The sequence below is a fragment of the Lithobates pipiens genome, unplaced genomic scaffold (assembly GCF_037356315.1).
Source record: "Lithobates pipiens isolate NorthernLeopardFrog02 unplaced genomic scaffold, aLitPip1_a1.2 Scaffold_28, whole genome shotgun sequence".
NCBI classification, from domain to species: Eukaryota; Metazoa; Chordata; class Amphibia; order Anura; family Ranidae; genus Lithobates; species Lithobates pipiens.
In genome coordinates, this window is record NW_027507789.1 from 74,022,039 (window position 1) to 74,049,517 (window position 27,479).

General features: G+C 44.0%; 1 protein-coding gene across 3 annotated transcripts in view; it reads right to left on the reverse strand.

Annotated features, from left to right (window-relative positions):
• Nucleotides 1-27,479, reverse strand: part of CNTNAP1 (contactin associated protein 1) — a 525,816-nt gene that overhangs the window by 313,115 nt on the left and 185,222 nt on the right. For all 3 annotated transcript variants that reach the window (XM_077459411.1, XM_077459410.1, XM_077459412.1), the window contains exons 8-11: nucleotides 23,037-23,298; nucleotides 17,710-17,859; nucleotides 14,062-14,233; nucleotides 11,385-11,491 (exon numbers count right to left, since the gene is read on the reverse strand). In XM_077459411.1, coding sequence (XP_077315537.1) covers nucleotides 11,385-11,491; nucleotides 14,062-14,233; nucleotides 17,710-17,859; nucleotides 23,037-23,298 — 691 coding nt within the window. The remainder of the gene's footprint in view (nucleotides 1-11,384; nucleotides 11,492-14,061; nucleotides 14,234-17,709; nucleotides 17,860-23,036; nucleotides 23,299-27,479) is intronic.

Below are 27,479 nucleotides of genomic sequence, written 5' to 3' on the forward strand. Positions count from 1 at the left end.
GGATAGAGAGATAGACTTGGGTGTCATCAGCATAGAAATTGTAGTAGAAGCAATGGGAGGCTATCAGCTGACCCAGGGAGGAGGAGTACGAGAGGAGGAAGTAGAGTTGCAAGTGACACTGAAGGTGCGGTGAGATAGCTGAGAAGTTTTGAACCAATGGAGAGCACAGCCACTAAGTCTAAGGAAATCTATTTTTTTTTTGAGGAGGGGGTGGTCAACTGTATCAAATGCAGCAGAGACGTCCAAGAGTAAAGCCCCATACACACGTTCAGAAATTCTGCCAGCAAAAGTCAGATGTGAGCTTTTGGTCCGAAATTCCGACTGTGTTTATGTTCCATTGGACTTTTGCTGGCAGAATTCCAGCCAGCAAAATATTAAGATCGGTCAGAAAAAGTGCCGATCGGAAAAATCGTCTGTACAAACGCGCAAAATTCCTACGCATGCTCGGGAAACAATTCGACGCGTGCTCAGAAGCATTGAACTTCATTTTCTTAGCTCGTCGTAGTGTTGTATGTCAACGTGTTCTTGACAGTCGAAAGTTTAGAGAACTTTTGTGTGACCGTGTGTATGCAAGCCAAGCTTGAGTGGAATTCCGTTGGAAAAACCATCCAAGTTTGTTCCGACAGAAAATCCACTCATGTGTATGGGGCATAAGAGTGCAGAATAGTGACCATTGGTTTTAGCTTTTAGTAAGTCGTTAATGAGTTTTAAGAGATCAGTTTCTGCGGGTGAAATCCGGACAGGGAAAAACCAGATTGAAGGGGATCAAGCAGGTAATTCTTAATGAGGTGGTCACTTAGCCAGTTGTAGACTAGATGTTCAAGGAGTTTGGAGGCAAAAGGGAGTAGAGAAGAATGGTCTTAGGTTGTTAAGATTGGTTGTGTCCAGTGAGGCCTTTTCAGATATGGGAGTGACTAGTGCATGTTTTAGAGGGTTGAGGAAGATGCCAGTAGAGCGGGAGAGATTGAAGATATGAGTTAAAGAGTGTAGGATAGAGCCAGAGGGCAACAGCGCAATTTTCAGGACAACAGGATCCAGAGGGCAGGTGGTTAGGTGGGCATGAAAAAAAGTTTAGTGACTTTCTCTATAGTAGCTGGGTTAAATGAGAGAGATATCTGTACAGTGGAGATCTCGTCACACATTGTACCAATCATATTTTATGATTATGGTTACCAATCTCTTGGGCAGTGAGTAAGTTAGTGGGTGGAGGTAATGGAGGGCGAAGTAGAGAGTTGAAGGTAAAAGTGTTGATGGAGACTGTGTGACAGGGTGGTAATGAGAGTGATAAAGTAGGTCTGTTTTGCAGTGTGGAGGCAGGAATTGTATTTTTGGAGGGCAGATTTATATTGGTTGAAATCTTGCTGGGACTTACGTCACAGATGCCCAAGAGCATGGCTACATTTTCGAGGCTTCTGATTATGTCTGTTTGCCAGGGCTGTAGCAGTCGGGGCCTGATTGTGTGTGTAGTGAGGGGGCCAGGGTATCCAGGGTCGATGGCAGTTGTAGAACTGTTGTAGACAGAAGTGGCCAGGTTGGGACAGGACAGGGATGAGATTTTGTCATAGATACAATCTGTATCAGAAAAAAGAAGAGATCGCCACCATAAATGCGCTTTAGCAGTATAGTTCCCGAACTCGGTGGATTACATTTTCCTACCGCTCAATGTATGTGGCCTTGTTACTGTTTATGTTGATCTGGACACCAAATGTCATCTTATACCTAGTCTTTACTGTTAATCACTTTGTATGCTAAATTGTGTTGTTACCATTATTAATCTATTTTATGCTTACCTAGTTACAAACCAAATTGGGTTGCAATATATTAGGTTTGGCTGGGTTGGTGCCTGTTTTTTTGATATAGCGCTACTACTTAGTGCTTAGTATTATTTTCAGTGATTTTCTGTAGTATTGTGTGTTTGTACACTCAACCTGGTGTGTCAGAGGGCCTCAGTTTTTTGGGAAAAGGTTGAGGCAAAGAATAGAGGACCCATCCTAATCAGCGGCTCCTACAGGAGTAGTGCTACATATGTATAGCCTACTTTAAAAAAAAGTGTTTCTTGTCGTATATCACGGGACACAGAGGCATAGTAATTACTATGTGGTTATAGGCCACCTTCAGGTGATGGACACTGGCATGCCCTAAGGCAAAAAGTGCATTCCCCACAACTGGGAATTTTTTCGCCAGTGTCTAAGGTGTTGGTCACGAGTAAAGATGTGCTGTGCTGAGCTCCACTGGAGCATTCCTTGCTGGGGCTAGCCGTGCTGACCAAAAATTTTGGATTTTCTTATGAATGTCTCCATAGACATAAAATGTCGTCATGCCTATGTGTCACCACTGGGGGCTATATTGAGCACTCACACCTCATGCTGGAAACAGCACTGTATCAGAGAGTCGAAATGCTTCATCTTCCTCCAGCCAAACAGCAGACCTGCCGGTGAGCCTGGGGGGGGGGGGGGGGTTCTCCCCACTTGTCGCCCCCCTAGGCTGATAGTCTCCCCATTGTGAGGAAAAAGCGCTCAGTATTATTTTTTGAAAAAAAAAAGACAGGAATCGCAATCAGCACGCCGCTCTGCCGCTTGTAAACCACCCCCCATGGCATGCTACTCTGAGTAAGTCTGATGCCGATACACGATCAAATTATCCGGCGGAAAAGTCCCGTGTGTGGGCTCCGGCGGACTTTTTTTTACCCAAAAGTCCGGTGGACTTAGAAAATAGTTTTGACTCAAAAACTGTCAGCCGGACTCACAGTCTGGTGGACAATACGGCCGTGTGTGTGCTAGTCCGCCGTACTTTTGAAATGAACGGACTTTCCCGCACGGAGAAAAGTCCGTTCATTTTGAACGCGGTTCCAGGTAGCCGGAACTAGCGAAGGAGGTCAATGTCAATGAGATTGACACATCACTGGTCCCGTCACCTGGTATGGACTTAAAGGGGAAGCCCTACACCGAAAAAACAGCGTGGGGGTCCCCCCCAGGTCCATATCAGACCCTTATCCGAGCACGCTACCCAGCCGGTCAGGAAAGGGGGTGGGGACGAGCGAGCGCCGTACCAGGCCGTGTGCCCTCAACATGGGGGGGTGCTTTGGGGAAGAGGGCCCCACCCCAAAGCACCTTTACCCCATGTTGATGAGGACAAGGGCCTCTTCCCGACAACCCTGACCACTGGTTGTTGGGGTCTGCGGGTGGCGGGGCTTATCGGAATCCGGGTGTCTTTTATACTGATAACAAGTTCAAACAGGTGCCATTAATAAAGGTAATGAGTGGAGGACAGAGGAGCCTCTTAAAGAAGAAGATACAGGTATGTGAGAGCCAGAAATCTTGCTTGTTTGTAGGTGACCAAATACTTATTTTCCACCATAATTTGCAAATAAATTCTTTAAAAAATCAGACATTGTGATTGTCTGGATTTGTTTCCACATTTTGTCTCTCATAGTTGAGGTAAACCTATGATGACAATTACAGGCCTTTCTCGTCTTTTTAAGTGGGAGAACTTGCACAATTGGTGGCTGACTAAATACTTTTTTGCCCCACTGTACCATACATGTAAAGCGCAGTCTTTTTAAGTGCAAAATATATATATATATATATATATATATATATTATACCAGCAACCCTTGACACAAACAATTAAACATCCATGACCTAATCATCACAAACAGAAAAATACCCACAAACTGATATCTATAGAGATTTACAGTATATAGCATACATGTAACGCTGTTCTTTTAAGTACAAAAAAATAGATTCATTCTACCACCAACCCTTTGAAAATCACAAACAATTATATATGCATGATATAATCATCACAAATTATATTAATAAATAATTTAATCAAGTTCCTTGTCAGACCACAGGGCAAGAAGTTTGGCTATCTGGTGGTGGTAGCGAATAGAAAACTTTTTTTAAAAAGATCCATTTTCTTGGAGTGTGATGCATCATGCACAAGATGTGTTGGAACTTTAAATATCATGAATATTTAATTGTTTGTGATTTTCAAATGGTTGTGATATAATTAATATTGTTTTTTTGCATTTAAATGACAGCACTTTACATGTATGTTATACAATTTGTATAGATATCTGTTTGTGGATATCTTTCTGTGAGCAGCTGCTCCAATTGGGAAACATATTTCTTTAGATTTTTCGAATTGTCTACTTGGTTTAGTAAGGCCGGCCATACACGGTTCGAATAACCGAGATTCGAACCATTAGTGGGCAGGCTGAATGTACCAAGTTAATCGATCGAAAAACCAGCATGCCGGATTTAACTACAATGATTGCAAGAGGCTGCTATAGTGGGGATCAGTGGAGCAATTCCCCACTGAGCAAGCGGAGTCCGTCAAACGGAGCCACCCGAGTGAAAGGGGTCTTAAGGCTTGTACACACTATAAGAAAATCAGACGAACATTTTCATCTGAGGAGCTTTTGTATGATTTTCGTATCGTTTGTACACAACTTTTAACAGCCGATTCAAGAAGGGACAAACTTCAAAATTGTGTTTGTACAGGAACAGAACAAAAATTTTTTTTAACGTGTACCATTTTCATAATATTTTCCTACAAGAAAAATCAGAAAAGAAAGACTGCGCATGATCAGAAACAATAAACAACAAAAAAAACCTTTGTCATGCGAGAATTTTGGTACGAATTTTCATTCATCGGTTCTGATTTGCTGTGAAATGAGGAAACGATAGTTCGCCTGATTTTCTTATAGTGTGTACCCCACATTAAGGTATTTTCTCTTTTTGTCAAATGTGCTTAGGCTTTTTTCTCTTAGAATTGAATGTTAGGAGATGTTACGTTTGCCCTGCGAAAGGCAACTTAAATATCAGAAAATAACATCTTAATAGTCCACTTAAAAATCTGTCAGATTTGTCCAGATAGACTGGGTATACAGAGAGGCTGATATATACCGAGAGGCTGGGTATACAGAGTTTCCCCCCTCCACGAAACGTGGCTATTAGGATGCATTCTTATGCCTATTGATATCTACAACCAAATGATCATATGTTTTTTTTACCATTGTTCATTTTACCCCGTTCAATCTTTTGTCAATTTTATATGCTGTCCCTTTGACATGTATGTATTCATGAGGTCAATACCATGTATGCTTGTTTATATATATATATATATATCAAAACATTTTCTACTATGTGCATTATTGTTATGCATTGTCAGACTCCATATGCCAACTAAATATACCTTCTAATTATCTCACCCCCACAAATCAATAGCCTCATTTAAAGTCCCACCTTCCCTTTTTTTTTTGTACCTGAACCAGGGATGGAGGCACAGACCGTGTGCTTAATTTAAAGTCCCAAACTTCCCCCCTATTATTCTATATGCAACAGGGATGGAGGCTTTTTGATCATTGGATTGGCAGTGTTCCCCTGATGTCCTATGGCCTTGGTTGTTAATGTACCAAATACGGGGTCCATACACCCAGGCCATGATGGCACCATTGACACGAATTCCTATGGCACACTTTGCATCGTACTAATTGTGTGGGTCTGGTTTATTGCGGGACTGGGATTTTATGTGATATTCATATCTTTGTCTTTTGTCCGGGAGCTGCGATTTGGGCTGCTGGCGCCTCCCTCGGTTTGGGCTTGCCTCAACTGCAAATCGGCATCACACTTCCATGCCATGCACGTGATGCCCCTATAGGGCTTCCTGGCGCTGGTGTTTGAATTTTTCCATCTGGTGTCACCATATGGAGAAGAGGGCGTCTCCAGCCTTCATGGGCGGCGGCCGCTGCTTGGGCATAGATGCCTTTCTTCCTTTCTTGATGCACCTGTGTGATGTTGGGAGGAGCCAGTGGGTGTGTGCCGAGTGTATTTAACATCCTCACTCTTTGCTAGCCAGTCCTCATGGCAGCCCACTGTACATTACATGGCACCCACTTTTATATCCTAAACAGGTAATTACATTGTTTCTTCTTTCCTGTTTATGCTTATACATTACTCACTTTTATTGTGTCACCTATACCTGTCTCATTGTCTTTTTTTTTTTTTTTCCTTTCCCTTCCTTTTTCTTTTTCTCTTTTCCCATTCTTCTTTTCCATTCTTGTTCTTTTTTTTTTTTCAAATTTACTCGCCACCTACACTTTGGCATTGGGCTCTAGTCACTTTTCACAATATAGAATATTTACAGTACACCCAATATATATATTTTCAGATATGAAGCCCACTTACACCACTACTTGGATTTCTGACTTTCGTTCTTCTTTTTTTCATGGGGATGATGTTTTGTGCACTTGGTCCCTCTCCTGCGGGCCCCTTCCACAGCTCCTGGTACAGACAATTTGGACAGCCTCTGATTCCTTGTCCCCCATTTTCCAGACTTATCATGATGTAAGTACTTAGAGGGATGATTAATGCCGCGTACACACGATCAAACAAGCGGGTGGAAAAGTCCGGCAAACTGAAGTCCGCCAAACAATCCCCCCCGTGTGTAGCCTCCGGCATACTTTTTTGACCCGAAAGCACGGCGGACTTAGAATGTAGTTTTACACTCCAATCTTCCCGCCGGACTCACATTTCGGCGGACAATCCGGCCGTGTGTATGCCAGTCCGCCGTACTTTTGAAATGAGCGGACTTTTCCCGCCCGGAGAAAAGTCCGCTCATTTCGAGCGGGTCTCCAGGTAGGCGGGGCCCGCGAAGGAGACGTCGCTGGCCCCGCCGCCTGGTATGGACTTAAAGGGGAACCCCAACGCCGAAAAAAATTGGCGTGGGGGTCCCCCCAATGTCCACAACAGACCCTTGTCCGAGCACGCTACCCGCGCGGCCCCCCCTTCCCCAAGGCACCCCCCCCCATGTTGAGGGCACGCGGCCTGGTGCGGCTCAGGAGGGGGGGCGCTCGCTCGTCCCCCCCTTTCCTGGCCGGCCGGGTAGCGTGCTCGGACAAGGGTCTGATGTGGACCTGGGGGGACCCCCACGCCGATTTTTTTTCGGCGTTGGGGTTCCCCTTTAAGTCCATACCAGGCGGCGGGGCCAGCGACGTCTCCTTCGCGGGCCCCTCCTACCTGGAGACGCTCTCGAAATGAGCGGACTTTTCTCCGTGTGTGTGGGTGAGTCCGTTCATTTCAAAAGTAGGGCGGATAGTACGGCGGACTTAGTACGCCGTATTAGTCCGCTGAAAAAGTGGCGTGTGTGGGCAAGTAGCCCGTTTGGAAAGTCCGACGGACAGTCTGGCGGCAAGTCCGCCAGACTAAGTACGTCGGACAGACGGCTACATGTGTACGCGGCTTAACTCAATGGCATAGTGCCATTTATATGACACGTATACATATGAATCTGTAATAAATAATTTTACCCCATTAAATCTTTTGTCAATTTTATATGCCGTCCCTTTGACATGTATATGTAATGTATTCATGAGGTCAATACCATGTATGCGTGTTTATATATTAAACCTTTTCTACTATGTGCATTATTGTTATATGTGATCACGCGCCTTCCTCCTCTTTCTTTTTTTCCACTCAGCCTTCTTCAGACCACCGCAGGTCACCCCAAGGCACCCCAAGGCACCCCCCCATGTTGAGGGCACGCGGCCTGGTGCGGCTCAGGAGGGGGGGGGCGCTCGCTTGTCCCCCCCTTTCCTGGCCGGCCGGGTAGCGTGCTCGGACAAGGGTCTGATGTGGACCTGGGGGGACCCCCACGCCGATTTTTTTTCGGCGTTGGGGTTCTCCTTTAAGTCCATACCAGGCGGCGGGGCCAGCGACGTCTCCTTCGCGGGCCCCGCCTACCTGGAGACGCGTTAGAAATGAGCGGACTTTTCTCCGTGTGTGTGGGTGAGCCCGTTCATTTCAAAAGTAGGGCGGATAGTACGGCGGACTTAGTACGGCGGACTTAGTACGCCGTATTAGTCCGCTGAAAAAGTGCCATGTGTGGGCAAGGAGCCCGTTCGGAAAGTCCGACGGACAGTCTGGCGGGAAGTCCGCCAGACTAAGTACGTCGGACAGACGGCTACGTGTGTACGCGGCTTAACTCTCTCCCTTTTCTCTTGCACACATTTCACCGTTGATGGGTATTTTGGCTGATCATATTGGTCTACTCAAACCAAATGATCATATGTTTTTTACCATTGTTTATACTGCATAGTGCCATTTATATGACACGTATACATATGAATCTGTAATAAATAATTTTACCCCATTAAATCTTTTGTCAATTTTATATGCCGTCCCTTTGACATGTATATGTAATGTATTCATGAGGTCAATACCATGTATGCGTGTTTATATATTAAACCTTTTCTACTATGTGCATTATTGTTATATGTGATCACGTGCCTTCCTCCTCTTTCTTTTTTTACACTCAGCCTTCTTTGGACCACCCCAGGTCAGTTTAGACAGTGAGACACGCACAATCAACTTCCACATTAATTTCAAATTTTTCTTTACCCCTCCCCCCCCCTTTTTTTTTCCAAAAAAGGCCTACCATGGTATATCAATAATGCCTTCAGGAGCGCGGGAGAAATTCTCTCTATGTTTACCTTGCATTATTGTTATGTATTGTCAGACTCCATATGCCAACTAAATATACTTTCTAATTATCTCCCCCCCAAAAATCAATAGCCTCAATTAAAGTCCCACCTTCCCTTTTTTTTGTACCTGAACCAGGGATGGAGGCACAGACCGTGTGCTTCATTTAAAGTCCCAAACTCCCTCCCCTATTAGAGTATATACCGAGAGGCGCTGGTATATACAGAGAGGCTGGGTATACAGAGTTTCCCCCCTCCATATGGTCTGCATTTACCAGCTCAGGAGAGATTTGTGTGAGAAAGTTCCTAACGACTTTATGATATGGCGGAGCAAGGGAGGAGACTGACTCTCACACTGATCTCTGGGCTCTGGCTGTGTCACTGAAGCGATGTGTCCCGCAGCCTGCGACTCTCTCACGGACCCTGGACTCGAGGCTATGGGCCCCAGATACAGGGATCCAGCCTCAATAGCCACCCCTTAACAACGCCACTGCAAAAAGGTATGTATATAAATTTTTTCTTCACAGGCATAGAGAGGTTAGTGTTAGATCCATGGTGTCTATAGATGCAGGGATTTTAGTTTTTGTATTGACTTCCACTTTAAATGGTAAATCATGATACTCATCCGCTGGGAGAGTGAGACCCCTGCATGGTGGCTTTGGAAGGTGTGCAGAATTGGGAACACAAGCGCAAAGATAACATGAATGCAGTCCCTAAGCAAGAAAGAAAACTGTTGAATGATTTAAAGTGGTAGTAAAAGCTAACTCTATCAGTGTCCATTCATCTGGTGCCCTTCATGGAGATTAGGGGCCGGCGCATGGACCCCCCCTTCCCCCTTCTCACCTATCCTAGAAAACCTGTATAAAAAAGGACAGTGTACTTAACTTTTTTTTTTATTCCAGTCTGATCCAGTCACATTACTTAGTAGTCATGGCCAGTACCACTGTCAGAAATCATGGGGCCCCATACAGCTTACCTGACGCAACCCCACCCCTGGCTCTGCCCCTGACCCCACACTGTCACGGGGGGGGGGGGGATCTGGGTGATTGGTGGCAGGAGCTCAAAAATGTAACATATTCCAAAGGTGAACCTTTAGCAACCATTATTATTCCAAATGTTTTACACTATTATAAAGCAGTAGAGATGTCTTATTGTAGAACTTTTTTGACAACTACTAATTAGCAGGGATGAGCTCAGGCATGTTCGGACCGTAGTCTGAACCCACCTTAGCTATACCAACAGGAAGCTTTACAGAGCCCCACCAATCATAACTGGAGCTAAATGGGGGAGCTGTCAGTGTTTTGACATCCCTTCAGTTTGTGTCCACATATACCATGGACGTGTGTCCATTTGCATCAGGCTACCGCTGATATGTCACATTTAGGTCTAGAAAAATAGAAAAGGATGTTTTTTACATTTTTTTTTTGACCCGAATGGACATGGATGTAGATCTAAATGCACACAAATCAATTCATACCTGGACTCCTGTAGACCTACATGAAGCTTTCAATCAGGTCCGCATGAAAAACTGACAGGCGGACCAAATTGCAAAGCTTGGGTAAAAAGTTATCAAAGGGGAGTAATTTGGAGGTGGTAAAAATGCAGCTTGGCTGTGCGTTTTTACTGTCACTCTCCCTCCCCATTACATGTGTAAAGTAGCATCTCACTATGTGATCATGGTCATAATCATTATGATCACAGCACAGCAGGAGCTTTATGGGTCTGTCAGTGTAACATGGCTGTAAGAGCCATACATTAAGAAAGTCAGCACTCAACAGCCATGTTACATTGACAGAGCCATAGAGCACCTGCTGTGATCATCATAAAGATGATGACCATGAGCACACAATGGGGAGTCTGGGGCCTGCATATTGTAGAATAGCCTGTGTGATGTGTCAATGTGTGTGCAGGGGGACCGTTTGCCTGTGCACGGTCACCAGGATTACTCTTGATGCGCTGTCTCAGCCGCCTCAGTGATCAGTCTCTCCCTCAGGCTGCAGCCTGCCACTTAATGAGGGAGGGGAGCCACATTACAATGGAATCCATCCACCAGGGAAAACATACAGTGAGCGGCCGGAACTTCAGTTTGTGCAGCGGGTGCACTGGTGCAGAGCAGCATGTGGCACGGGATTGTCAGCCTGCGCCTGAAAATGGAGGAAAAGTCCCTCATCTGCTCTCACCTCCTGGGCCCCATCAGGTTAACATAGGGGCCCAGGAGATGAGAGCAGAAGGGCTTTAAATTACTATATACCTTGGTAATCAAGCGGGTGCAAAGCAACTACAAAGCTGCTCGGTCCCCTGCTCACTGGGCCCGATACAACAGGACTGATTGTACTGCCCTATCAGCAGCCCTGGCTTTCCTGTCTAAGGCTGGATTCACACTTATGCATTTTTAGTGCTTTTTGCATTTTTCAGATTTGCACTACAGTCCATTTAACATGGATACCTATGGAACACGTTCTGCAGTGCAAATCTACAAAATGCAAAAAGCACTAAAAATGCATAGGTATGAATCCAGCCTAAGGGAGCAATCAATAACAGCTGCAAATTGCTGAATCTGTGATGTCATCCATAGGCTTCCAGTTGTCAGCACTCCCTCCCCTGCAGCAGCCCCTAACTGACAAAAGGGAACTAGAGCTGCCGAATCACACAAATGGACCAGAAATAAAAGTAGGTGAGTACATATATCTTTTTGTATACAGAGTATGCAGGATAGGTAGGAGGATGGGGGGAGGCAATAGTTAGAGTTATCCTTTTCTTCCATTTTATACTAAACTTTTTAACATCAGATTTGAAAGGATCCTGATTTTAATGACATTAAAATCAATTGATTATTTAGAGCCTAGTGTATGGAATGCTAAAAGTTGAAGGATGAACTCCTGCAGCTTGAAGTGACACTTACATTTATGGCAGGTTTCTCCCTTGTAACCAGTCATGTCACAGATGCAGAAAAAGTCATCCCAAGACTGGTAGCAACGCCCTCCATGTTCACAAGGATTTGGCCTGCATCTGAAATCAAGGGTGATATTAATCAGTATGTGCAGCGATGACTGATTTTAAGTCTCTGGAAAGAGATATAAAGTCATGGCATGACACAGACTTTAAGCAAAACTCTGTAACTGCTTTTACATAGTTACATAGGTTGAAAAAAAACACACAAGTTTGCCTAAATCAACTAATAGAAAAAAAAAGTATGAAAAGAAAACCTCCATATACACAAATCCTATGTCCACAGTTTATCCAGAAAAAGGAAAAAAAAAACTATAAAGCATGGTCTAATTTGCTCTGGGGGAAGGGGGGGGGGGGATTCCTTCCCGATCCCTCAAGGCAAACAGATATTCCCTGTATCAACCACCCCTGGTGTTATAACCTATAAATGCACACACAAATCAAAACCTCCATATACACTATCCTATACACACAGTTGATCCAGGGGAAGGCAAAAAACCCCAATAAAGCTTTGTCCAAGTTTTTTGCCTTGCTCTTAAGCAGAACACACTCACCATTTCTTTATTCTCCGCCACCCCATTAAGCTGCCAAGAAGTAGGGAAATATCTGGTATTCGAGGTATGTTGTAACATGTCACTTGGCCCAGTCACATTGGGGGCAAAGAAAGCCTTCAGCCTTGTGTAAGGTCCAACTATGACCTTGCAAAGGTCTGTCTTTGATTCAGGAAGCTGAATTCAGTGGTAGGGAGCAAAGGCAAGATGAATATGTGATGGAGAATATATGCTGCTGCAGAAAGGGATTAAAGTGGTTGTAAACCTGTGAAATTAACAATGAACAGAGCATATGCCCCTATAGTGTGTACTTGCATTAATCTAAAGCACCTAGTAACATCAGATCCCCACCAACTGCCTGTAGGAGCTGAGAAGTAGCCTTTGACCTGTGTGTTTTAGGAGGCTGTTGACAAGACATGGGTGCCGATAAACAGGCACAACTTATGTACCTGTTTATCTGCTGCTCTGGCTCTAGGAGTATTCTGGGGTGGGCTGCGCCCGCCCCAGATTTTAGTTGTCCCCAAAGGAGTTAAGCTGCCAGCAGTGACCCCTGTCCCCCTGCCCCGTCAGCAGTGACCTTTGTCCTCTTCCCTGCCAGCAGTGATCCAAGTCCTTTACCCTGATGGCCCCTGTACACTGCCCTACGGACCCCTGCTCTCTGCCCTCTGGTTCCCGTACACTGCCCTGTTGATCACTGTCTTCCTCCTGCAAACCCTTGTACATGGCCCTTCTGACCCCTGTCCTCCACTATGCTGACCACATTCACTGCCCTTCTGACCCCTGTCCTCTGTCCCCCATACACTGCCCTTCTGACCATGTCCTCTGCCATGCTGACCTCTGTACACTGCCCTACAAACAAATGGCCACTGTACACTGCCCTACAAACTGCTAACCCTGTCCACTGCCCTGCTGACCTCCCATCCTCTGCCTGTGACATTTTCTACTGCACCCCTACATCAGACAGGCTAGATCCGGCTCTGCTATACACCATCCATTAATGCACATTGCTAATGCAACTTTTACGTTTTTCTGAAAGGTGTTAACTTTTGTCTGTGTTCCTGTAGAGTTCTCTTCTTTGTTTGACATCCATCATCTGGACTTCCTCATGAGAGCACAGAAAGCAATAGAATTCTGACAGAGGTTCTTATACTTTCTCAATTTACTTTCTCAACCAGCTCTTTGAAATTGGTATGCCTAAAGCTCACCATACATGATTTATATATTTTTGATCAGCCAGATGGCTGATTGAAAACAAAAAACTGAACAGATTCACAAATCCACACAAGAGAGGTCACTGCTAAGCCGTTGTATTCTGACAGCGGGACTCCTCTGCTGTCAGAATACAGTGATCAAACAACAATTTGCCAACAAGCCCATTCATGAGTAGGGATGAGCCCGATGTTTGAGTCGAACGTAAGTTCGACTCGAGCACCAGGTGTTCGCCGAATAGCGAACAATTTGGGGTGTTCGCTGCAAATTTGAAAGCCGCGGAACACCCTTTAAAAGTCTATTGTAGAAATCAAAAGTGCTAATTTTAAAGGCTTATATGTATGGTATTGTCATAAAAAGCATTTGAGGACCTGGGTCCTGCCCTAGGGGACATGTATCAATGCGAAAAAAGTTTTAAAAATGGCTGTTTTTTCAGGAGCAGTGATTTTAATAACACTTAAAGTGAAACAATAAAAGTGAAATAATCCTTTAAATTTCATACTTGGGGGGTGTCTATATTAATGCCTGGGGCTTTCACACTGGAGTGACAGGAGAGGCGCTTTACAGCTCCTATTTTTAGCCCTATAGTGCTTGTAAAGCGCCTCAGTGTGAAAGTAGCCTTACAGAGATTAAGGAAACAGAAACATATATAATGATTATATATATTTGGGGATGGAATGGGGTAAAAAAAAAGCATCAGAAGTACAGTCCTGCTCAAACAAAAATATAAAAATGTTCGCACTTGATAGCAATGAAAAGGGAGGTCAGATGACAAACACAAGTTAGCTTTATAGAATAGAACTGAGTAAGTACACAGATTTTTTATGTACACAAAAGAGAATATATTGGTTGAACGAGGCAAACAATCACCTGTCAGCAATAGCACAGACATTGAACATGACCTCTGAAAACCTCCCCAGCCAACCCAGCTGCATACGATGGAAGTCCACTGGCTGCCCATCCACACTGAGAAGCTGCATGCAGCCATGGAAGGCTGTTTGATTGGAATAGCACCCAGATCCAGCAGATGGCTTTGGACACCCTGTGTGATAAAAAAAATTAAAAAATTTAAGTAGTATATACATATTTCATAATAAGCCTGCTATACAGTATAAAGGTTTGCCTGTACAGCAGAAGTCATAGTCAACTCTTACCAAGGTAGTGTGATTTCTATTACACAGGCAGTGATTTCACAGCCTTCACAGCAAGGCATTGTAGATTGTTATCATCTTAATTGGAGTGAATAACTTGTGAAAATGCATCACTTCCGAACATGTGTGAAATGAAAAGTGAGTCATGGTTTAAGCAAGTTAATTAACTCCTAGTATATTTTGTTGGGGTTTCAGCAGAAAAAAAACACCATACAGTTATAAAGTATTTCTGTAACGTATGCTCTTGGTAATCACTGGATATACTGTATCATCTTATCTTGAATGTTTGTAATTGCTTTTGATAATAGAACGTGTTTAATGAAAAATTAAAAACTCAGTTTTTTTCTATATTCAAAAACCTTAGTAAAATAAAATTGAAACAAAAAACATAATCTGATAAAAAAATAAAGTAAAATTCAATTTCTGTACTTGAAGATGATACATGAAGATCAATTGTAGAAAAATGTAAAATTATGCATTTGGATGGCAAATATATGAATGCAATCTATACCCTGGGGGGAGAACCTCTGGGGGAAGCTAGGATGGAAAAGGACCTGGGGGTCCTAGTAGATGATAGGCTCAGCAATGGCACGCAATGCCAAGCTGTTGCTAAAAAAGCAAACAGAATATTGGCATGCATTAAAAAGGGATCAACTCCAGAGATAAAACGATAATTTTCCCGCTCTACGAGACTCTGGTCCAGCTGCACCTAGAGTATGCTGTCCAGTTCTGGGCACCAGTCCTCAGGAAGGATGTACTGGAAATGGAGCGAGTACAAAGAAGGGCAACAAAGCTAACAAAGGGTCAGGAGGATATTAGTTATGAGGCAAGGTTGCGAGCACTGAAATTATTCTCTCTGGAGAAGAGACTCTTGAGAGGTGATATGATTTCAATATACAAATAACATATTGGTGACCCCACAATAGGGATAAAACTTTTTCGCATGTATAACAAGGGAGTATAACAAGACTTGTGGCCACACATTAAAATTAGAAGAAAAGAGGTTTAACCTTAAATTACGTATAGGGTTCTTTACTGTAAGAGCGGCAAGGATGTGGAATTCCCTTCCACAGGTAGTGGTCCCAGCGGGGGGGCATTGATAGTTTCAAGAAACTATTAGATAAGCCCCTGAACAACCGCAACATACAGGGATATACAATGTAATACTGACATATAATCACACACAAAGGTTGGACTTGATGTCTTTTTTCAACCTCACCAACTATGTAAGATGATACATGAAGTAAAAAGGTAAAAAAAGTTGTGGACAGTGTACTACTGACATAACACAACATTTTCTAAAGCTTAAATTGATACTAAAGTATTGTTTTTTTCCCTCTTAAAAATAACAAACATGTTATACTTACCTGTTTTGTGTAGTGGTTTTGCACAGAGCAACCCAGATCCTCCTTCTCGGGTCTCTTTTCAGTGCTCCTGGTCCCTCCCTCCTGTTGAGTGCCCCCACAGATAGCAGCTTGCTGTGGGGGCACCTGAGCCGAGTCATAGTGTGTGTCCATTCAGACATGGAGCCGCAGCCTGGCCCCCTCTCTTTCCTCATTGGCTCACTGACTTTAAATTACAGCAGCGAGAGCCGATGGCGCCATGCTGCTGTCTTAGCCAATGAGGGGGGAGTCCCGGACAGCCGAGTCTCTCGTGCAACATCGCTGGAACTAGATGGACCTAAGGTAAGTATTATGGGGGCTGCTGCACTCCAAGTTTTTTTTTTAATGCATAGAATGCATTAAGATAAAAAACCTTCTGCCTAGAACTTTAAATTTACCCCCACACTGGAAGGGTTGTTTTTGCTCCCACAGGTTTCCTCATCTCCTTGTAATCAGTTTCCCTGAGTCGCTTCATCCATCAGTCACACTCTAATGTCACATACAATGCAGGACCTGCCCACAAACCGGTGCATCTATAGACTGGCTATAGATGACCTTGTCCCAGCACTGGCGGAAAAGGACAACCCTGGTCGCTAACAGACAGTGCCCCAGGATGCCCTTTTTAACATTTAACTACACAAGAATCACCAACAAAAGCACAAATGGATTTTACCATTTTTTTTTTTTTTTAGGTATTACCACAAACATTTGCTTACATCTTTATTCATTTCACTTTTTTGTGTGTTTAAAATACATGAAATGCAACTTTTTTTTTCTTTTAAATCAAACTTTACTGAAGCTGCCTCACAAAACAACATATGTATAGTACTTGTTCTTGGTACCATAGATAATGACAAATTATTGGCAATTCAGTACATACTTAACTGAATTTTGAGAATTGCTCGGAAATTTTATTTTGGATGTGGAGTATATGGCACTGAGATTTTTTTATAAATAATTAATGCATATTGGCATCTTAATACAGCTTTTATTTATTTTCTGATTGTGGTTAAGAGCCCTTTCACACTGAGATACTTTATAGGTGCTACATCGCTAAAAATAGCGCCTGCATAGCACCTGTAATGAACCTCTCCTGTCTCTCCAGTATGAAAGCCCGAGGGCTTTCACACGGGAGCGGTGCGCTTGCAGAACGGTAAAAAAAGTCCTGCAAGCCACATATTTGCAGCGCTGTAGGAGTACTATATACACCCCTCCTAAAGAGCCCCTGCCCATTGAAAACAATGGGGCAGTGCCATCAAACCGTCACTGCAGTGGCGCTTTGCGGGCGGCTTTAAACCTTTTTTGGCCGCTAGCGGGGGTTAAAACCACCCCACTAGTGGCCAAATAGCACCGCTAAAACAATGGTAAAGCGGCGCTAAAAATAGTGCTGCTTTGCCGCCGACGCCCACCCGCCCCAGTGTGAAAGGGCTCTAAGGGGTCAAGATTAAGTTTAAGTGCTAGGTTCAGGTTAACTCTAAAGTTCATCTAAACCTAAAAACAAAAATATAAAATATTTCAGCTTACCGATCCTTAGATGTTGTGACTGCATTACTTTTCATTTTTCAGGCTACATTTTTAGCAAGTTAGAAAATACCTGTTGATCTTGCCAGAAATAAAATATAGTAGTCACTTCATATGAACTGAAAACGATAGCACAAACATCCTTATCTTTCTTGTGTAAACTACTATTGCAACCGGTTCACCATATAGTGGAGTTAAATAAAGGTAGACATGTTTAAAATCCAGACTGTGTGATAACCATGGCTGCCTCCGTAGATAAAATGGAGAAATTATTGCAGACATGAACAGATAAGGAGTGTGTCTTTCACAGGAAAAAGCCAGAAAAAAGAAAATGAATGCAAACACCACATCTAAGGACTGGTAAGATGCATTATATTACATTTCTGTATTTGGTTATAGATACACTATAATAAGCCTGGTTGGACTTGTGACGGAGACTAAACTTAATATTGTGACCTTTCTACCTCCAAAGTAGTATGAATCTCCTGTCCGAAGCTGGAACAGATAATTAATTTTGAATTGTGCTCCTTCATCTTCATCAATCACCACCACTGCAGAGTTTTCTCTGGCTATCAGGGAGACAGAGTGCCAGAAGCCATCGTTCAGCCGATATCCTGTGGAAATAAAACTGGAGGTTATTCCCCACTTAGAATCATAATTGAACTGTATAATCGCTCCCCTACTGTAAACCGCATCCACCTGTGTATGTGTCATAAGTGCCAAATTCCTAATAAGCTGTGTACATTGACAAAGCTTTAAAGAGTAATGGACTTCTTAAAAAGAAAGGATGCAGAACAATGTTGAGGTCTGCAGAGCCCCCTAAAAAGCAGGCCTAATGAGGGGAGAAGCCAACAATTGGCTTCCCCTCTACTTATCCCTTTGACTGTATTACTTTATTATTTGACTTGGGTGGACCTTTTACTATATACAGTAATGCTATCACTCAGTTTAAATCAATAAAATTGTGTAATCATTATCATCAATTATTATTTTTATAACACATTTGTTTTTACCTGAATATACATTATAATCAACTAATGATGGATCCATGCCAAAAGATAAATAAAAGTATATTGTCATAAATAAAAAAATAAATAAAAACATATATATATATATATATATATATATATATATATATATATATATATATATATATATATATATATATATATATATATATTTTAACCACCCTGTGGATGTGGAATGGCCCAGGACTTATCAGAGATAAAAGGACTAGCAAGGTTAGACTTTACTGTTTACAATAAACTATTAGATAATATTACTACTAAGGGGTCAATTTACTAAGAGGTAAAGATCAACTGAAAAAATGGGTTACAATATTGCATGCGGAAACAATTGTACAAATGTTCAATTCACTAAGAAATTTCACGGTAAATAGCTCATGTGGTAAAATACATATTTTCCTATAAGATAAATTATCGCACAGTAGCTGGTCGTTAAGCAGTGGGCTGGGAAGCTGGCCGCTGTGTCTTTAACAACGGATGACTCATTAGCTATCAGCGAATTTCCCCACTGATCGCCAGCAAGTAAAAATTCTTTAAAAAAAAACTGCGTGGGGGTCCCTTCGGAGGCTGGTCAGGATTTCAAGGGGAACCCTCCCTTCCTTAACCATACCAGGCCACATGCCCTCAACAACATGGATGGGAGCTACGTTGTACCCCTTCTCATTCACCCAAAAAGTGCAGAAAGTAAATAAAAACACAACACAAGTTTTTGACAATTCAAAACAATGTCCCCCAATGTAGATTCATCGTCAATCATGATGCCCGCTGCAACCACTGACCCGAAAAAGAAAAAAGCCTCTAGTCCCGACGAAGGCTTTCTGTCGTCTGACGGCTCATAAAAAACTAAAAGGCATGGCTATTCGGTGATGGCACCAGCAACCCCCAGACTTCAGACACAGAAAGGCTGGGAGGACCGGATGCCAGAGAAAGGGGAGTTTTGGACAGTCTTTGGGCTGATCGGAGATTCTGAGACCTTTCAGAGGAAGGTTCACGGAGGCACCTATCCAGCTTAATGGTTAACTGGATAAAGCCCTCTAAAGTATCCGGGATTGCTACCCTGGCCAGCTCGTCCTTGAGGGACTCTGATAAGCCCAATTGATATTGGAACTTTAGGGCAGCTTGATTCTAGCAGGTGTCTGAAGCCCAGGTGCGGAAGTCCACTGTATAATTCCCTGCGGGACGCTGCCCCTGCTTTAGGGTGTGCAGAGCATTTTCGGCTACAGCTGTACGCTGGGGGTTGTCATATAGCTGTGCCATAGTCCTGAAGAAAGAGTCCACAAAATCAGTAATGGGACTTTTCTGCTCTAATAGTCCATGGGCCCAAGCTTGAGGATCGTCCAAGAGCAAGGATATAATGAATCCAACTTTGATATTTTCAAGAGAAAAGTTCTTGGTTGCAGAGTCAGATGTAGTAGACAGGCATTTCTGAAAGCCCTAATCTTTCTTCTGTCCCCCGAAAATCGCTCAGGGAACGGCACACGTGGTTCAGGAATAGGAATAGACACTGTGCAGGGAGATTCCTGAGGCAGTGCAGCAGAAGGAGTGCAGGTGGAGGTAGGTCCTGGATTGGGAGACATGGAATCAAAAGATAAGTGTTGCAGGTGACCCTCTAGTTGAATATAGGAGCTTTGCAAACTCTGCGCTTCTTGGGTAAGTGCGGCAACTTGCTGACACATAGCATCTACAGGGGAAGCGCCTCTGTCGATCTCTGTCATGGCTGGATTATACTGTCAGGTGCATGTATGAAGATCGAGATGCTAAGAGGGCTCCCCTTGCGCCTAAGTGCATCGTGTTTCTGAAGTTGGGAACAGGAAGCGTGGTGCCCAAAGAAGCACGGTTGGCCAAGTGCTTGCTTGCAGTTCGATGAGCTTGACCACTGAGGGATAGCCGGAGCACACAGAGCAGAACTTGCTGTGTTCAGATGAATGGAGAAACCAGGAACCAGGCCAGGGGTCATACACAGATAGATCAGTCCAGAGAATACACAGGGGAGAGCCAAGGTCAAACACAGGCAGGGTCCAGGTACAAGCCGAAGGTCAAGCAGGAGATCAGGAAGCAGAAGCAGAGTCCAGGAGCAGACCAAGGGTCAAGCTAGGAGATCAGGAGGCAAGGTCAAGGCAAGCCGGGTCGCAACGGGTATCTCAGATCACGAAGCAGGCAGGACAATCCTGTAACCTGAAAGTCCAGGCCTTCAGAGCCAGATGCACTGCCCGAATCTCTAGGACAGGGATATGCAATTAGCGGACTTCCAGCTGTTGCAAAACTACAAGTCCCATCATGCCTCTGCCTCTGGGTGTCATGCTTGTGGCTGTCAGAGTCTTGCTATGCCTCATGGGACTTGTAGTTCTGCAACAGCTGGAGGTCCGCTAATTGCATATCCCTGCTCTAGGATATTGGTGGGCGAGATTCTTTTAGCTCTTGACCACTGTCCTTGGACAGTTGTCTTTTCTAGTACCGTTCCCTAGCTGGCATCTGTCCTTACCACTTTCCAGATAACTGGTCTGAAGGATTTTCCTTTTGGCAGATTCTGGGTTGGTAACCACCAACTGAGGCTTTGGGACACTTTTGGGGACAGCCGTATTGGCAAGTCTAAAGCGTGAATTGTTTTGTTCCATGTAGACAGGATACTGTTTTGCAACAGTGTTGAATGGAACTGGGCATAGGGAACCGCTTCGAATGAAGCCACCATCTTTCCTAGCAACTTCATGCAAAGGCGAATGGAGGGATCACCTTTTGACCTGACCATCCGCACCAGCTCTCTTATGGAGCTGATCTTTGCCTGAGGCAAAGGCACCTTTTTCTGGTCTAGGCCTTTTAGCGGTATTAAGGAAGATTTCTCTAGGTTGAGTATCCAATCCAAACTGCTACCGACTGGTCTATTAGCAATAGATCATCTAAGTACACTAAGACTGTTATGCCCTGTGTCCTTAACCTGGCTAGAGGTAGGTCCAGGACTTTTGTAACCACCCGGGTGCTGTAGCTAGCCTGAAGGGCAGGGCTTCAAACTGGAAATGCTGCTGTTCTATCTCAAACCGCAGAAACCTTTGGTGAGCGGGAAATATAGGAACATGCAGATAAGCATCCCTGATGTCGATAGATGCCAGGAGTTCTCCTAATAGGATAAAAACTACTGACCTGATTATCTCCATGCGAAAGGAGCGGATCTTCAGGAACTGATTTAGATTTTTTAGATCTAGAATGGGTCTGACATCTCTATTTGGTTTTGGTACCATAAAAAGGTTTGAATAAAACCCCAAACCTTGTTCTTTTGTGGGGATCTGTATGATCACCCCCCTGAGATATTAATCAGTCTAGTGACTGAAACAAAGATCATTTTTTCTCTGGATCTTTGGGAACGTTTGCCCTCAGGAAACAAGATGGTGGAAAGTCAAGAAATTCCAGTTTGTACCCCAGCATTACAGTGGAGATGACCTATCTTTCCTGAATTTCCTTTTGCCAGACTTTTGAAAACTGCAGAAGTCTTCCCCCCACCCCGGCAAGGGGGGGGTGCCTCTTCATGATGGGGCTTTAGGATTCTGCTTTGCAGGTGTCTGGCTCCAGGACTTCTTTTGAGCCTGGGCATAACCCTAAGGTTTTCCTCTAGAGTCTGATGGCGGAAGCCCCTGGCGCAGGAGAAAAGAGCCTGTTTAAATGAAGGGCGTTTATACTTTCTTTTGACTGGCAAATGAGTACTTTTCCCATTAGAAATTGTTTTGATATATTTGTCCAAATCATCCCCAAATAGCCGCTCCCCATGAAAAGGGAACCCAGTTAGGAGGTTCTTACATGGTGCTTCGGCTGACCAATTTTTTTCACCTCAAGATTCTATACATATGTACTAGCATAAGCGTAAGGCGGGACACCTGGTGAATAGAATCTTTAATGGCATCTATGGCAAAGCCTAATGCTTTTGGTAGTTCGGCCAATTCCAAGGCGTGTTGTGCAGGAACCTCTTTAAAGGTAGGGCTGTTACTGATTAAAATTTTTGTGTTCGATTAATCGTTTTACATCGATACATAGATTTACAGCGACTGCCCTTCTAAGTGCACTTGCAGTGCACTTGAAGTACAAAGTGGATTTGCCTTTCGTAAATAACCCCCAATAACTATTTTGACTACTTTTCTGCAGAGTACAGGAAAGTTGTGCCAAAGACTTTCTTTAGCTACCAATTGTAAGGAGAGATGCCTAATAAGGTGCTGCACAGTAGACATACACTATAATAATAGTGTATTTTTTATTATAGTGTATTATTATTATTATATCCTTATTCACAAGTAACATTTTTGCCAAATCCACATGGATTTAGTTTACCATTGGAATTATACAGGAATTTTAATTTACAAAGTCTATATAGTCTAATATACATTAAAACACCGTAATGTGAATAAAAATATGGTGAGACTTGCTGGTTAGGGTGGCCCTGGGGTCTTCTTAGTTCTTGTTAAATTTGGGTTATAGAGTTTATGATTAAGCTTGTCTCCTGTGTTCTGGCTATCTCTAGATGCCAAGCACAAAAATATTACACATACACTATCTGGAGGTAGCATGTTCAGTTTTTCTATGCCCAGCCCTCACTACCAGCAGTGCTAAATTCCTATTAAGTACACTTTATTCCTAAACAGCGGCACATGATTTAAACATGATTTAAAACATGAAGTAAGCTGACAGTAGCTTAGAATGAAACCTAAACATCCCCATTCAACTAATTCATTATTCAGAAGCCAGCAAGCAGTCTGCCATGCATAGCACAAGGATCCCCCACTCACCAGCTGCAAACACCAGCTTCTTCTTGTGTGGTTGGGAGATGGTCACGTTGATTTGACCCTCGCTCAATGCCATTTCCAGTGATCCCATGGAACCAGCAAAATTGGTGAAGAGTAAAAGGCCAATGGTGTCCCAGGTCCGGAATTTAAAGCTTACCATCATCTTAATGTTGGCAGGAACACCTGGCACCATTAGGTAGTTATTAATGCCAGAAAATGTGACAGGAACATAGGGCATTTCCACACAGGAAGTACGCACACGACCCTGTGATTTGACAAAAAATAAAATTTTAGTGCATTGGTAAACATAATGCTTGCATATAATCTTTTGATGATGGATAGTTACCATAGTTCTGTTGATAAAGTAAAACCTCATAGTTTGTTCCACATAGAATCGTAAAATGTTGTAAACTGCAGTGTAAAAGCCCAATTTTATCTACTTTTATTTTTTTTTGCAACTACAAGTTCATGTTTGGTTTCAAAGTTTCACTTCTGTAAGAGCCTAAGTTATTACCCTCAGCACTCCCTCCTATGATCTGAAACTGGCCCCTCTTCCCCCAGTTGTATTTTTAACACCTGGCTTTATAACAAGATTGATATAACACAAACCCATATTCTCATTAGGACAATAAGGCAAATTCATCTGGATGACAAGATTGTTCGATAGTGGATGAAAATCATGCTGGTTGCACCAAGTCAACCTGGAACTCTGCGGAAAAATGTGTATGTGTAGAGAGGGAAGAGGGCACACATCTTCCAGGCAGTTTCATCAAAGGTTCTCTTGAACTACCTAATACTTTTGGTAATATCTCTGACTTTGAAGATATAAGCCGGGTTGTAGGAAGCCCACTGGAAGGTGTTGTGGAGTCTTACTCTGAGCACACACAGAACAGGCAGCTACGAATGTGATTACATCAACACGTAGACTAGGTCACCAGAATTGTTGGGAAATGGACCAAAAGAGTTGATTCTTCCCAGGGTGGCCAGCAGCCTTGGGAGAATGGTAAGTCTGGAGAATAGCAGTATGGAGACTCTCGGGAACAAAGCAGCGGTCACAAGGTTTCTCAGGAGCATCGACCTGAACAGCAAGAATTTTGTCACCCAAAGGAGAAGACTGGTGCGAACCGTAGCCAGAATATGATCAGGAGGAATCACAGGAACCGTAACCAAGTCTGTTTTGGAAGTGGAGGAAAATTGTCGTGACAAGGCGCCAGCCCTTACATTCTTAGTACCGGGTAAGAATGAGACAACGTAATTAAAACTCGACAAGAAAAGAGCCCATCATTCCCTTCTGGGAGAGAGGCGTTTAGCCTCAGACAAGAATGTGAGATTCTTATGGTCAGTAAGAATGAGAACCGGCACAGTGATACCTTCAAGGAGCTGTCTCCATTCTTTCAGGGCTATAATGATCCCCAACAGCTCTCTGTCACCAATCTCGTAATTGCACTCCGCCAGTGACAATTTCTTGGAAAAGTAGCCACACGGATGCATAGCGCACTCAGACTTAGGACACTGAGACAGAAGGGTGCCCACTCCCATCTCGGAAGCATCAACTTCTAGTATAAAAGGCAAAGTAGGATCAGGATGTGCCACAAGAGCAGAAACAAAGGCAACTTTGAGACTCTTAAAGGCCTTAATGGACTCCGGAGACCAACTCTGTGGGTTGTGTCTTTCCCGGCCATATAAGTCAGGGGCTTGACCAGAGACAAGAAATTACAAATAAACTTCCGATAATAGTTGGCAAAGCCAAGAAAACGCTGCACAGGAGGTAAACCCATGGGTCGAGGCCACCCTAGAACCACTGAAAGGGTCCATCGAAAAACCAGCAGTGGAAATGACATAGCCCAGGAATTTCACCCTTTCACAATGGGATTGGCACTTTTCCTATTTACAATAGAGATTGCTCTCTCGTAGTCTCTGAAGCACACGACAGACATCTGTGTGGTGGCTCTCCAGGGACTTGGAGAATATGAGGATATTGTTGAGATAAACCACCACACATAACTGCAACAAATCTTGGAGGACATTGTTAATAAACTCCTGGAAAACTGCCGGAGCGTTACAAAGGCCAAAAGGCATTACAAGATACTCATAATGACCTGATCTGGTATTAAACGCAGTTTTCCACTCGTCGTCCTCCTTAAACCTCACGAGATTTTATGCCCCTCTCAAATCAAGCTTTGTGAAAACCGTTGCTCCCTTGAGGCGGCCAAATAACTCAGTAATCAAGGGGATAGGCATTCTTAATTGTGAAACGATTGAGACCCCCTATAATCGATGCAAGGTCTTAATTCACCACTCTTCTTCACAAAAAAGAAACCAGCACCAGCAGGAGACGAGGATTTGCGGATGAAACCATGAGAAAGTGTGTCTGCAACATCCTCCTCCATGGCCCTATCCTCCAAGACCGACAAAGGGTAAACCCGGCCACGAGGGGGTTTGGTACCAGGTTGAAAGTCAATTGCACAATCATACGACTGGTGTGGAGGCAAAGTACAGGCTTGACCCTTGTCAAAGACATCGCTAAAATCGCGGTACTCCTCCGGCAGGGAGGAGAGTGAAGAGGTGCACAGGACCTTGGCTACCTCCTGAAAGCATCTCTCACTGCAATGTGGCGACCAGGACACAACCTCAGCGTGGAGCCAATCAAAAGAAGGGTTGTGCCTCTGTAACAAAGGATAACCAATAACTAGCAGAAACTTAGGTGAGGAAATAACTTGGAATTGGATTATCTCATAGTGAAGGGCCCCTACGGCCATGGACAACGGAACAGTCATATGAGTCACATGGGCAGGCTGTAGAGGTCTCCTGTCAAGAGCCTCAATGGCAAGTGGAGTGTCATGCAGCTGCAGTGGAATCAAGTGCTTAGATACAAAGGCAGCATCAATGAACAGGCCTGTAGCGCCACAGTCGATTAGAGCGTGTATCTCGATGGATGACTCAGCTCAAGACAGGGTAACCGAAACCAGGGGCTTATCTTTCTGGGAAACTGGAGATGAAACAACGCCACCTGCGTTCCTGTCAAGGACAGACCTTAAGGTTCGGGCGTTCCCTGGATGGGTAGGACAAGACTTCAAAATGTGACCAGCCTGGCCACAATAAAGGCACAATCTCTCCCTCCTCCTAAGGGCTATCTCATCCGCAGAGAGACACGGGAAGCCCAAGTGCATGGGTTCATCTTCACAAACCGACTCAGTACCAGGAGGCATGGGAGGTGAGGGAGGCAAGGGTGGGACTGCAAAGCACGGAGACAAATGTACAGGAGGCTTACGCCAGCGCTCCTTAAGAGTCTTTCTCTGTGTCTGGAGTCAATGAGGATGGAAAATGTGATCAACCTCTCCAGCTCAGTGGGTTTATCTCGGGCTGCTATCTCATCCTTGATGTTATCCGAGAGGCCATGAGAGAAGGCAGCCATGAGGGCCTCATTGTTCCAAGCAACCTCTGCTGAGTAGGGAATTCAATGGCGTAATCGGCAACAGTTCTCGTACTGTTTGATGGACATGAGGCACTTGGCAGCAGAAGCGGAGCATGCAGGAGAGTCAAATACCCTTTTGAGGGAAGCCACAAATTCTGGGTAACTCAGGACCACAGGTTTTTGCATCTCCCATAGAGGGTTTGCTCAGGTCAAGGCTCTCAGAAAGCAAAGATATCACAAAACCTACTTTGCTTCTGTCCGTGGGAAACGCCTGAGGCAGCACCTCAAAGTATATTTCAACCTGGTTGAGAAACCCTCTGCATTGAACTGGATCTCCCCCAAATCGCTTGGGAAGTGGAGCGGAACCAGACATGCCTCTTATAGAGGTTATACGCAAGGCAGGTACCTGCACAGAGACTGGAGCAGCAGTAGGGACAGGCTGCAACACAGGTTGTACCAGAGCAGCCATAGTGGAAGATTCCACGTTAGCCGTGAAACTCAGGAGCGTTTGTAATGCCAGGGCAAACTAATCCATGCAGTGATCCTGGTCATCCAATCTGGAAAAAATATTACCAACAAGTGGACTGACTGCATCTTCTGAATTTATGGCCTTTGCCTACTGTCAAAACCATGAATCAGACTGAGACAGAAGTACAGTTAATCACACTTGTTTAATAATAATAAAAAGGTAAACAGAGTAAGCGTAGTCAATACATAGCCAGAGTTCAGTAACCAGATAGGGTAGTCGGACAATGTCAGAGAGCCAGAGTTCAATGTAGTAGTACAGCAAGCAGGATCAGGAGCCAGAAGGGACATCAGCCGAGCAATTCTTTAACAGGAACGCAGGAGAAAAGTCTCTGAGATGTGACCAAAGGCGAAGGCAGAGATGAAGTGAGCCGAACAGCTTTAAGTAGGCAGGACTGATGAGTAGATCAACAACAGCTGAGTCACTGTGGAGAGAAAGGAGCTAGCAATTATCCGACAGCTGAGTGGCCAGCTCAGAGAAGGAAGGGCTGAGCCCAGCCCTGACA